The following is a 14,382-nucleotide window of genomic DNA, read 5'->3' as shown; positions in this document are numbered from 1 at the left end:
AAGGGGTGATAACCCTTATTATAGTATGATATAACAACAGGGAGACAGTTTATTTAAACAGGGGGGATAACCCTTATTATAGTATGATATAACAGGGAGATAGTTTATATAACAAGGGGTGATAACCCTTGTTATAGTATAATATTAACAACAGGGAGATAGTTTATATAACAAGGGGTGATAACCCTAATTATAGTATGATATAACAACAGGGAGATAGTTTATATAACAAGGGGTGATAACCTTAATTAAAGTATGATATCACAGGGAGATTTGTAACAAGGGGTGATAACCCTTATAATAGTATGATATAACAACAGGGAGATAGTTTATAAACAAGGGGTGATAACCCTTATTATAGTATAATATAACAACAGGGAGACAGTTTATTTAACAAGGGGTGATAACCCTAAATATAGTATGATATAACAACAGGGAGATAGTTTATATAACAAGGGGTGATAACCCTAAATATAGTATGATATAACAGAGAGATAATTTATATAACAAGGGGTGATAACCCTTATTATAGTATTACAAAAACAGGGAGATAATTTATAAAACAAGGGGTGATAAACCTAATTATAGTACAATGTATGAGATATTGAGTTTGATAACCAAAACAAAATTCAAAGTTGAGCTGTAAATTCTTATGATATGACATGTGTTTAATCAGTTGATTTAGACAACAGAAAAGTATAGAAAAATCATGATTTTAAATAATTTAGGCATTGATGAAAGGGATTAAGTGTGACAGACAAATGGATGGAGTGCACAAACCTATAGTTCCCTTTGGCTAAGTTATAAGGGGACTAAGTGTGACAGACAAATTGATGGAGTGCACAAACCTATAGTTCCCTTTGGCTAAGTTATAAGGGAACTAAGTGTGACAAATGAATGAATATCACACGCCTATAGTCCCCTTTGGCTTTGTTATAAGGGGGCTTAGTGTGAGAGACAGATGGTCTAAATGCACAAACCTATAGTCCCCATTTGCTTTGTTGTAAGGGGACTACATGTGACAGACAAATGGATGGAGTGCACACATTTATGGCATCCTTTTGCATTGTTGTAAGGGGACCAAGTGTGACAGACAAATGGATGGAGTGCACAAACCTATAGTTCCCATAGGCTTTGTTATACATGGACTAAGTGGGACAAAAAGATGTCAGAGTGCACAAATCTATAGTCGCCTTTGGCTTTGTTATAAGGGGACTAAGTGTAACAGAAAGATGCACAGTGTCCAAACCTAGTCCCCTATGGCTTTGTTATAAGAGGGCTTATTGTGAAAGACAGATGGTCAGAGTGCACAAACCTCTAGTCCCCTTCGACTTTCTTGTCAGGAGACTAATTAAGGTATTCAACTATGTCTTCAATACCAACCTAAACCCTTTGCAATCTGGACATTAAATCTATGACATCAAGATCTGTTAGGTTTGACATCTCATGCTGATGCTTACATTGATATAGTATGTCATGCAATGCATGCCAATAAACAGATAACATGCATCAATAATGTCATAATATAATAAGGGTATGGCTGTTTGACTCAAAATTATAACATTCTGGATACACTGAACCTATTAACAGCAAGTTAAAGAAGAGAACTTTAATATGTCAGATCTGTATCATACAACTGTTTAGTTTTAGGCAATGATTTTTTATTTATTATATTACAGTTTGGGTAACAAAAGTGTATAGATTGCTAGGAACTGGTGTTTTTTCTTTGCCAGGAGTATGACTTATCAAGCACAGATTTTCTCTGTACTTGAGGTAATGATTATCAAGCACTAATTTCGTGTTTTCTACAAAAAGTTATGATTATCAAGCATTAATTATCTCTCTCGATTTAATGGGCTATGATTACAAGCATTTTTTCTGTCAAAGGGGCTATGATTACCAAGCATTTTTTTTTTTTAATTCTGGGATGTGCTCATGCCCATGTCCCAACCAAACAACTTTATGATTCCTGATTTTAATTCCTGCACAAATGTGTTCCTCCCAATCCACTAGCATTGCAGAATAAATTGTGGGCTATTTCTTTGCTGTGTAGGATAAACTACAGATATTTTACTGGAGTTAACTCCCCTGTATCCTCTCTTCACAGCTACTTACCTTGTGGGGTACATTGGAGTATGCCCCCAAATATGCTGCCTACCGTTTACTTACCTTGTGGGATAAACTGTGGATGTGTTCCTGGCTGTGTGTTCTGTAAAGTTGGAACTCCTGCTTGATGTACCATTGAGGTTTGTCCATGTCCTAAAATAAAAAGTGGCAAAATGATGACTATCAATCTTCATGATCTTCTCAGTTTATCTGAGTTCATGTCCTTGACCTCTCAGAAACACACTTTTCTATCACAAAATTGTGTCAAACATTTTTACAAGCTGGAATGTTTAATTTCTTTTTATTAAAATAACAGTACTGTAGGTGAAGAGTTGCCGCCATTCATTGACGATTTGACAGTTGCAAATGTCAGTTTCACTGTAAAACTGCATTTAAGACCGTCAAATCGCCAATGGATGGCGGCAACTTGGGTGAGGGTTACTGAAAGTAAAACTGACATTTGCAACCGTAAAATCCTAATCAACAGTGGCGACTCTTTAACTACAGTACTGCTATTTTTCACAAAAAGAAATTGAATAACTGTTGACCGAAGCACATTTTGTATTTCCGCGCTTGATTCTAAAAATGTGTGTTACAACCCCATCAAATTACTAAAAGAAGCATTACTTTCTTATAAACAAATTATTATGCTAAGACCATGAAACAAAATTTTATCAAGTTTTTCTTTCATTTACCTGTGCACTTTTTTGTGGAAGCACGTGTCATCACAAATTATTATCAATATGTGTGCGTAAATAAACTCATCATAGACACCAGACTTAAAATTGTGTAGGCTAGACGGGCAATTTGTTTACAAATGACTCATCTGCGACTCTAGAATCAAATAAATGGGGAATATGTCCATGGGACACAGATGATGCCCCGACTTGCATATCATAATGAAGTTATAACGGGACATAACTGAAGAAAAGTAAAAGTGATGCTACCCAAATTTGTACTTGATCTGAGTTTTGTGGTAATAAGTATTGTGTATAAGTCTTGTAACATTTGGTTGTGGCTAACTTAAGTTAGAGAACAGAAACGAAAAATTCAGCAAATTTTCCATTTGTAAATAGGAATAACTAAAAAACGGTAAAAGTGATACCACCAAAATTCAAACTTGATCTGTATTTTATGGTAATAAGCATTGTGTATAAGTTTCATAACATTTGGTAGAGGCAAACTAAAGTTAGAGAATGGAAACCAAAAATTCAGCAATTCTTATGTTTATAAAGGGGCATAACTCAAGAACAGTATAAGTGACACCACCCAATTTCGAACTTGACCTGTATTTTGTGGTAATAAGCATTGTGTATAAGTTTCATAACATTTGGTTGAGGCAAACTAAAGTTAGAGAACGGAAACGAAAAATTCAGCAATTTTTATGTTTAGAAAGGGGCATAACTCAAGAAAGGTAAAAGTGACGCCACCCAATTTCAAACTTGATCTGTATTTTATGGCAATGAATATTGTGTATAAGTTTCATAACATTTGGTTGAGGCAAACTAAAAGTTAAAGAACGGAAACCAATTTTGGGACGTACGTACGGACAGACAGACGTACAGACAGACAAGGGTAAAACTTAATGCCCCCTCCACTACGGCGGGGGCATAAAAACTTAAAAAGGCCAATTTTAAAAATACGAAGTTGAAAAGCAATGAGGACCCAAAATTCCACAAGGTTTAGCCAAATACAGAAAAGGTAATCTATTCCTTGGGTAGAAAATCCTTAGTATTACGAAACATTCAGTTTTGTAAACAGTTAATTTTTAATTATGACCATACTGATATGAACTACTGAATGTTGTGTTTGTTTGTCAGGGAATATATTGACCCAATTTTTTTCAATCCCTTCAACTATAGACAAGAATAGGGCAAGGTGGCCATGTTTTTTTGACAAATAAGCACCAAATGTATTACTAGGAAATAACCATGTAAGAAACATTTCTGCCTAAGTTCACATTGTGAAATGCAGCTTTGTCTTTGTTAAAAAGGGGAACACAAGTAAACTATGTGATAAGGCTGGAATTGTTGACTGTTTACAAAGAGGGACAACTAACATATGTGATGAGGTTGTAACTGTTGATTGTTTACAAAGGGAGACAACTAACCTATGTGATGAGGTTGGAACTGTTGATTGTTTACAAAGGGAGACAACTTACCTATGTGATGAGGATTGAACTGTTAATTATTTACAAGGGGAAATAACTAACCTGTGTGATGAGGCTTGAACTGTTGACTGTTTACAAGGAGAGGCAACTAACCTATGAGATGAGGCTGGAACTATTGTTAACAATGGGAGATAACTAACATATATGATGAGGCTGGAACTGTTGATTGTTTACAAGGGGAGATAACTAACCTAATTTCTGTGTCATTTGGTCTCTTGTGGAGAGTTGTCTCATCGCCAATCATACCACATCTTCTTTTTTATATGTGATGACGATCAATCTGTTGACTGTTTACAAGGGGAGGCAACAAACATATGTGATGAGGATTGAACTGTTGACTGTTTACAAAGGGAGACAACTAACCTATATGATGAGGCTGGAACTGTTGATTCTGTTGATTGTGTTGATTATGCGGATGTGGCATCATCACAAACTGTGGTTGCATATGTGAGTGTATGGAGTGTGGCACTGACGTGGGTGGGTGTGTCTGTGACATCACTTGGTTATTTGCTCCTTGCATTTGTAACGGGAACTGATACTGAACAGCAGGCATGTGTACTGTCTGTGGTGATGCTGGATTATGTGGACTTGGCTGTAACGGCGGATGACCCTATAATCAGAATAGAAATAGCTAAAAATTGGTCTATTTTGAGATTTTTTAAGACCTTAATGAAGAAGGTTAATAATATAAACTTGGCTTTAATGCAAATAACTCTATAAGGAAGAACTGTTAAGGGTGCATAATGTTAGATAATTATCTAAGTTGATTCTACTACAAGATTGCAAGGAATACTTATTCTTCTATTGTAAGAAATACTTATTCTACTATTGAAATAAGCGTAATGAAACATTTTACTATATTTACCTACCCACAGGATTAATTGCTTGTTCTTGTGAATATGTATGAAGTATTTGCCACTGTACATTAAGCAAATAACAATTTATAACTAAGGTAATATAAGTAACTGAGAGTTGTCTCATTGGCACTCATACCACATCTTCTTATATCTATATACAAGACAAAGCATCCACCATTGAGGCACACTCTTTGTAAATTTCTGAAAGAAAAATTCTATACAATTCAGAATAACATGTTATCCATACAGAACACTATTCAAATTTCTAATCTATTGATAGTGTACCTGTATCGACATCTGTTGATAAGGGTTATGTGGTTGAGGTGTTGACGTCGGCGGATGTGACTGAGATGACGTTACAACATGTTGAACAGGACTAGGTGCTGGGTGATTCTGTTGATTCTGTTGGCCCGGGTGTGGTCCTATGTGTGCAGGCTGTGGGTTATGGTACGGTTGATGTTGTATATGTGCTGGCATTGGCCCATGTTGTCCCACAGCTGAAATAGATAAGGAGAGTAGATATTATTGTAGAGATAGGCCAATTCATGTTTATGTATTAATCATGTTTGTGGTAAAAAAAAAATAAACAAAAAATGTAATGGGTTCCAAGGAATTCTATGTCTCCACTTTGATTCCTGCTGTCAAAAATGAAAATTGATAAAACAATATTTTCAAAATTTCCTCTAGAAATTATCTCTTTAATAATCATAAAAAACTTCTGTCAAAGTTTCATAAAATCATAAGAATATTTTACAGAGTTATTGATATCTGAAAAACTTTTAACCTTAGACTGTTTCTTAAAGGTAACTGCAAAAAAAAGCTTAAGTCTAGTTTTCATAAAAAAAACCCCAGAAAAATGAAAATTTGTATTATTATTTTGCTCTTAATACTGTCTTTTGATTATTAAAAAAAAGCTTTTATCCATGTTTCATAAAAATCCATGAAGTTTTAACAAAGTTATTGATGTCTAAAAAAAACTTAAACCACAGACTGAGCTGAAATGTTGATGGTTCTGTGACAGAATGCAGTAATGCTATGTCTAGCTTCCGAAACAAAAAGGCACACAAGTCAAAATATGTAAAAGGCAGAACTGAACATTAACTTAAGGTAATGTATCCATGGTTATATAAGAAAGTGATAGCTAAAGAGACATTCTCATGAAGCCAGAATCACAAGATAAAAGATCAGAAGTGTTAGGAGTGATTTACAATCTGTTTCCACAGCAAATGGTGAGTGTGTTATGTGGGTAGAAAGATTACAGCAGCCCTGAATCTTGATCCTGCGCCTAATAAAGTTTATTATACTTCACGTAAAAATGCCAGATTTTGATTGGCTAATACAAGGGAAATTATTTACTCTATCCCATGGCTCAGCGGGAGACAATTTTTTTAATGTCACCCTCTCGTGCAGTCCAATAAAAAATCAATGATTGAAAGGAATTTATATCAATTATTTAAAAGACAATGCTCAAGTTCTACCTTTTGGCCTCAGAAATTTTTCATAGACTATCAAAATAAAAAATACATCTTGCTTCACTTTTGTTGTTTTTTTAATAACTGTTACGTTGTTATGTATATGACGTCAATAAATAACTTTCAATTAAAAATTTTAAAGACAATAATGACAGAACATTCAGTAAAATAAATCAAATAAAATAAGACATAGGTGATAGAGCAGACTGTTACCCCTTGGAAAAACATGTCAACCTTGGCTTCACCTCAGGTAACAATGTTTTCTCGGGGTAACACTCTGCTCTACCACCCTCTCAGTTAGGTGTTATTGATCATATTTAATACCTAAGTACCACAAGAATTTTTTTCAAGCATTGGCATACTATAAAATGAAACCAACAAGTACCAAGAGACAAGTTGTGTCAATGTTGACCCTAATGACCTTAGGATCAGGATCACAGAAATGTTAAATCTGTATCAGGTTTATAAAACCTTTACTGGCTGAGATTATTGTCGATTAAAGGTTTGAAGGAGGTCAAGGTTGGATAAGATTTCAGATTTTACCGATTCTATATGCATCCTCCTGTCCAGGATAGAAGACTTGGAGGTGATTTTTTGCATGCTTCTGTCATTTATAGGACACTTGAAGGAGGTGATTTTTTGCATGCTTCTGTCATGTATAGGACACTTGAAGGAGGTGATTTTTTTGCATGCTTCTGTCATGTATAGGACACTTTGAAGGAGGTGATTTGTTTGCATGCTTCTGTCATGTATAGGACACTTTGAAGGAGGTGATTTTTGTTTGCATGCTTTTGTCATGTATAGGACACTTTGAAGGAGGTGATTTTTGTTTGCATGCATGTTTTTGTCAGGCTAAGAAATAATTTGAAGGAGGACAATTGTTTTCATGCTTCTGTCAGGTATAGGACACTTTGAAGGCAAAGGGATACTTTGAAGGAGGCAATTTGTTTGCATGCTTCTGTCAGGTAAAGGAACACTTTGAAGGAGGACAATATTATTCATGCTTGTCAGGCAAAGGGATACTTTGAAGGAGGACAATTTTTTGCATACTTTTGTCATGTATGGGAAACTTTGAAGGAGGCGATTTTTTGCATGCTTCTGACAGGTATAGGAAACTTTGAAGGAGGCGGTTTTTTGCATGCTTCTGACAGGTATAGGACAGTCCGACACTTTGAAGGAGGTTGATTGACCTGGACAAAGCATTATGCCATTTCCAAATAAATAAAGGACCATAACTCCTGAACAGCAAAGTAAAACTTGTCAATATCAAACTGGACCTCCATTTTGTAATTAAAAAATAAATAAAATTTTAAAAGCATTAGCTGAATGCTTCATAGGTCCCTCTCCTGAACACTCACCTAACTGCCATATAACCAAAAATTAATGATTTCAGTTGGAAAACCGGAAACCTTTGACTCTTCTATCTTAAATTCTGTATTTATTAATGTCCAGAATTTTTACTTCAAAACATCACAAAAACTGTGTTTTAGAAAATGATAAATGTTTGCAAGTTAAAGTTTTTATTAATCTACAGAAACATGTTAATATTGTACTCATTGTCACCAAGTTCAAAAAATTTATGAATCAAAGTAAATTCTAAGTAACAGAACAAGTCATACTCAGTTTTACCCCACTGGAAGTAGGAAGTAGGTGTCTGACTGATCACACCTTACAACTCGTTACTCTCTAGCTGCTGGCCAAATATAAAGTCATTCTGTTCTGTAGTACTGTGGATTCATTCATTTTCGTGGGGACCAATTTTCGTGGATTGAGGAGTTTCATGAATACTTGATTTCGTGGTTTCACCAATATCTGCATACAAGCCCTAGACACAATTTTTGTAATTCGTTGAACATTATAATTTGTGGTTCACCAGTAACCATGAAACTCATGAAAACTGGTATCCAACACATCATGATAATGAATCCACAGTATTTATGAATGTTATTGAAATGTTTGCTGGACGAACAGACAAGGTGAATGCAATATAGCTCCCACTCATAGAGTAGCGGTATAATATTGTTCTATATTTATTAATTTGTTATAAATTTGATTTGTGGTTTAAAAGTTTGTAAAACTTTCCCCCCATAAAGATGGTTTATGGAAATAACCTTTTATAACCTAACATAATATTAAGAAGTTAACTATCATACCACACTGGGATACAAGATAATGGTCCATTTATCAATCTACCTTAACTCAATAACACCATTAGTCTGTTAGCACATTTTAAACATTTAGAACAAGTTTCAGTTCATTTATTAATCAGTTATCAAATGTTCGAAGAAAAGGTTTAAATATATTTTATAATTTGTTACACAAAAACATATTTGCAAATAAGAGAAAAAGAAAGTTTAAATTATCAGTCAATGTGTGGTACGAGGACAAAACAGTGTGTACAACTGATTAGTTATAAACCACTTACAATAATAATCTTCCCAGATTACATCTGGATAATCAGGGTCTATCTCAAAGTTTCTTCCTTGAGAAAAAAATGAAAATAAAATTGTTTCAGGGACCTTCTCAAAACATCTTTACAAAAAAAAATAGAAATACATGTGTAATCAACATGATACTATAACTATTTTGTTTTGGAATTTTGATTAATAAACTTTATCATGATATGGGGAATAATAAAGAATGGCTTGAAATGGAGGTAGATTAGAAAATATTGAAATTTCAAGGATAAAAAGTTTCCAAATAAATAATTCTTAAAGTTTTAACAAATTGCCAACTTTAGCTTTTTCTATGTACTACTGTAAACAACCTACTGTCTTCAGTTATACCATCATAATCAGTCAAGGGTCTAACTTAAAATAGTTATTACAGAAAATAACAGGCATGCTGTTATTGTGGAAATTCTGACAGAGTTATCTCCTCCTGTCATAGATTGAGTTGAAATCAAGCTTTTCAGTTATCACAAACATTTCGTCCGGTGAAACACAAATTGGGTCAGATACTTTCAAATTTACCGCTGTTTGTTTTGTTGTTAAGATATTGTGTGATTTCAACATGTTTACATTATTATTTGCGCCATTTCGGTGAAACAACGTGGGTACAGTGATATCCAGTTTGTTTTATTTTGATGATAACTTCTTCCTAAATATTTTTTTTTTAGTGGAATTGATTTAATATTTTCACGAATTAGGGATTATTTTAGCAATTTGTCAATGATACCTTATAATTAAATGGTTTATATTAACCCTTCAATTTCAGTTATAGAATCCACTGCACATTGAGGAAAAAAACTGAAAATTTTTTTACAAACAAGATGGGTCAAGCCAAAAATATAAACAATATGCTTGTTTAATATTACAGTTTGAAGTTGTCTTCTCAAAAAAAATCATTGAAAGAGTTACAACAAGCATGTTGTTACTTCAAGCTTGACCCCAACTTGTTTGTAAACATAAGCTCAGTGACCTATCTTAAATGTGCAGTAGATTTTATAACTGAAATTGAAGGATTTATAACCAATTAATCATAAGGTATCATTGACGAATTGCTAAAATAATCCCAAATACTGGAAAATATTAAATCAATTCCCCTAATTTTTTTTATGTGAGACGAAGTTATCCTCAAAATACAACAAACAGGTAATCACTGTGCCCATGTTGTTTTACCGAAAATGACGCAAATAATAATGTAAACATGTTGAAATCACACTTTATCTTAACAACAAAACAAACAGTGGTAAATTTGAAAGTATCTGATTTGCGTTTCACCCGATGAAAATGTTTGTGATAACTAAAAGGCATTATAACAGACATTGTTTCTTTGTACAATACGGACATGTGTTATTTCAACACAATTCATGACAGGAGGAGATAACTCTGTCAGAATTCCCACAATAACAGTATGCCTGTTATTTTCTGTAATAATTTGTTTAAGTTAGACCCTTGATTGATTATAAAACTGTCTGTTTCAAACTCTCAATGAAAACGGACTACTGGACATTATGCAAACAAAAATCAATAAATCAATCAAGAAAATGGGAATTATGAACTGGTGCTTGAAAACATGTAATTTAATATTTGAAATATGTACCTGTACTCTATGAAGCTTTCATTTTATTATAAAATTTACTTCGCATGAGTTCTAACTTTACACTAGAGTCCTAAACTAGAGCTGATAAACTAGTATTTGGACTTCAATATCTAAACTAGAGCTGATAAACTAGTATTTGGACTTAAATATCTAAACAGTCCCCTTGAAATGGTACTACAACTCATGCACAGACACCTAAAGTACTTACTGAACATCGTATGACCTGAGGGCTGTTGACTCATATCCATAGTGGCCCCTGATGGTGGGGTCATCATACGTGGTCCTGCTGCTGGTGTGGCTGAAGGCATAGGCATCACCTGAATAATAAATCACAAAAAATAAGGACTATTCTATTCAAATATGGACATGATGGAAGAGTATGATAGAATCACCTGAATAGTAAATCAAAAGATAGGGGCTAATCCATTCAAATGTGGGATGGTAGGAAGGCATCACCTGAATAGTAAATCAAAAGATAAGGGCTAATCCATTCAAATGTGGGAGGGTAGGAAGGCATCACCTGAATAGTAAATCAAGATAAGGGCTAATCCATTCAAATGTGGGAGGGTAGGAAGGCATCACCTGAATAGTAAATCAAGATAAGGGCTAATCCATTCAAATGTGGGAGGGTAGGAAGCCATCACCTGAATAGTAGATCAAAAGATAAGGGCTAATCCATTCAAATGTGGGAGGGTAGGAAGGCATCACCTGAATAATAAATCACAAAAATAGGGCTAATCCATTCAAATGTGGGAGGGTAGGAAGGCATCACCTGAGAAGTATATCATCAAAAGATAAGGGCTAATCCATTCAAATGTGGGAGGGTGGGAAGGCATCACCTGAATAGTAAATCAAAAGATAGGGCTAATCCATTCAAATGTGGGAGGGTAGGAAGACATCACCTGAATAATTAATCAAAAGATAGGGGATAATCCATTCAAATGTGGAAGGGTAGGAAGGCATCACCTGAGAAGTGTATCAAAGGATAAGGGATATTCTAATTAAATTTGGGATGGTAGGAAGGCAATGGCATCACCTGAAAAGGTCAAATGAGGGATATTCCATTTAAATGTGGGAGGGTAGAAAGACTAAGGCATTACCTGAATAACAAGCATTCTGAGAGTATTGCAATGCAATACATAGTCCCCTACCGGTTAAAATTTCATTATACTGGAACAAAAAAAGTTTGGAAACTGCTTATTTGAGTGAATTTTCCAAGTCCAAGGACCATAACTCTGCACAAAATCATCAGACCAGAACAAAATTTGAACATGATCTGTAACTTGTCATTATAAAACTACATACCAATTATCAAATCAATATCTTCAAGCATGACCAAAAAAAGGGTGGAGAACTGATTATTTGGGTGAATTTTCTAAGTCCAAGGACCATAACTCTGCACAAAATCATCAGATCGGAACAAAATTAGAACTTGATCTGTAACTTGTTACCTACTTGATAACTTGCTGGTTGAGGCATCATGAAGGGTGTTTACTGTAGTCTACATACCTGACCTACTTGATAACTAGCTGGTTGAGGCATCATAAAGGGTGTGTACTGCACAGCTGAGTAATTGGTGTGCGCTAACAGTGGGGCCCCTGTGGCTGCTTGTGCTGCTGCTGCAGTAAAATCTGTTCTGGGAGGATGAATAGATACCACAGCTGTAAAAGACAAGCACTGTTGCTATAATATTCATTAAACTTTGTTCTATATGACATAATTCAAGGCAAACAAATCATTTAACAAATATAAACAAAAAATATCACTGGTAAAATTTATTATAATGTTCCCACTGGAAAAAAACACCTATATTAAATGAGAGACCTCTTATTAGTAAGTATATATATATAATACAAATATGTCTAGATGAGATTTCCCACATTACTCCATTAGTTCTTACAAAAATGTGTAGTAAATAAGAGGTACATGTGAGCCTGTATTGCTCACCTGGTGAAAAACTGTGTCTGATAACGAGTATCTCTATATATTCGTTGGATATAACTTTGTTCTACATAAGATTCAGTCTGATAACGAGTATCTCTATATATATTCATACTAGTCATTCTTTGAGTTGCTGATCATTTTTGCATTTAAAACGTTTTACCTAACTCTTAAAAAGTTTTTTTTGAGATCATAGCTTAAAACTGCAAAAAACAGTATAAATCAACATTTCAGGGACAACTCAGAAACAGGTTGTCTGATTTTTGTAAATTTTCAGGGTAAATAAATCTTGTACTGCTGATCATATTTGGAATATACACTTTTTACCTAGCTCCTACAGTTTTCAAATTTACACTTTTCACCTAGCTATTATAATTTTCAAGGTAACTGCAAATAAATGAAAATTGGAGAAAAAAAGGATATTTTTCAGGGGCAATAGCACAAAAAGAGATAGTTTGATTAATCTCCAATTTTCATGGAAGAGGCATCTTGTTGTGCTGATCATTTCTGAGATATTGGCCAAAGGAGGAGAATATATTTATAGAAAAGTTTGCAAGCAACAGACAACTGACAACGGCCGCAAATTAGTGGCAAAAAGAAAACAACTATGTTAAAAATACCATACTTAAGAACTACATTGAACTTTGTCTCATTGACACTTTACTCCATTGCTGCTTTTTATGTATAGTTCACTGGCAATCACCTTCTAAAAGAAAACTTCTGTAGTATGAAAGGGAAAGTTTCCTGTAAACAAATTCCCACATTTTCCCGTGGGTAAGTTAATTTGTTATAACTATTTAAGGGTTTAATTTAGAAACAAGAAAATAATTTTAATAACATAATATAAAACTCTTGTAAGACATCCTGTGTCACTCGACACAAACATTACATGATTTCTTCAAATTTAATCTTCCATTTGAAACTGCTTCCTGTCCATTCAAACTTTAATACACTACTTTTTGTCTAATCATATTAGATGTTACTTTTGTCACTGCATTAACATGTGAAGTATGTTTATATATAGTTGTATGGTATATGATTGGTCACTGTGAAGTATGTGATTCAGTGAAGAAGTGATAAGGTAGGAAGCAATGTGATGTTTATTAAGTCCACATCAAGCATGAAAACAATAGTTCACACAGACAAATCAAGGTATTGAATTACTGAAGAACACCAGCAAGTTATAATCCTCTATAAAAACTTCAAATTTACTGTCTACATTCATGGTAACCTTTTTATGTTTCTGCATACCTTGATTTGTCTTAAGTTCAGAACAAACAATTTGTCACAAATGTTCTTTGTATGTGACCCAATATGGATTAATCATCTCTTCTACCTTCAGAAACATAGAGTGTTTTACTTAGAGCCAACACCACTGAATTAGAATCTCCCAGTTGCAGATAAATACTACCTGTGTCATGTATGAATAATTTTTATCAACCTGGTATGGCCATAATTTAAATGTAGTTGATAATTTGTGACAAATTGTTTGGTTTGACTTGACACACAACAGGTTACATGTGGAAGTTACCTGCATGAGGAGGTGGTCTTTTATTACCATTGTCTGTAATACATGCCAACCTCTCAATTTCTTGTTTCAACACCAGAGTCAACACTATATAATATTTTCTTACCGAGACATTCTACAATACTACCCTCCCTCTCTAAATTACTTTATCTTTAATTATCCAAAGTGTTTACATACTAAGATATACCCCAAATCTCATTCATAAAACCTCTATCATATGGTTAACTATAGTATCTCCATTTTTTTTTTACAATTTTTAACCAG

The 14,382-nt window shown here is 34.1% G+C and overlaps 1 protein-coding gene across 3 annotated transcripts in view; it reads right to left on the bottom strand.

Moving 5' to 3' along the window:
* Window positions 1-14,382, bottom strand: part of LOC127711175 (ataxin-2-like) — a 77,531-nt gene that overhangs the window by 10,926 nt on the left and 52,223 nt on the right. For 2 of the 3 annotated variants that reach the window (XM_052217142.1, XM_052217144.1), the window contains exons 15-20: window positions 14,122-14,154; window positions 12,159-12,310; window positions 10,858-10,966; window positions 5,419-5,630; window positions 4,640-4,886; window positions 2,170-2,259 (exon numbers count right to left, since the gene is read on the bottom strand). In XM_052217142.1, the coding sequence (XP_052073102.1) occupies window positions 2,170-2,259; window positions 4,640-4,886; window positions 5,419-5,630; window positions 10,858-10,966; window positions 12,159-12,310; window positions 14,122-14,154 (843 nt within the window). The remainder of the gene's footprint in view (window positions 1-2,169; window positions 2,260-4,639; window positions 4,887-5,418; window positions 5,631-10,857; window positions 10,967-12,158; window positions 12,311-14,121; window positions 14,155-14,382) is intronic. The other variant, XM_052217143.1, reaches the window with a different exon arrangement.

The sequence above is a fragment of the Mytilus californianus genome, unplaced genomic scaffold (genome assembly GCF_021869535.1).
Source record: "Mytilus californianus isolate M0D057914Y unplaced genomic scaffold, xbMytCali1.0.p SCAF_8, whole genome shotgun sequence".
Classification (NCBI taxonomy): domain Eukaryota; kingdom Metazoa; phylum Mollusca; class Bivalvia; order Mytilida; family Mytilidae; genus Mytilus; species Mytilus californianus.
This window is presented reverse-complemented; position numbering and strand designations above follow the sequence as displayed.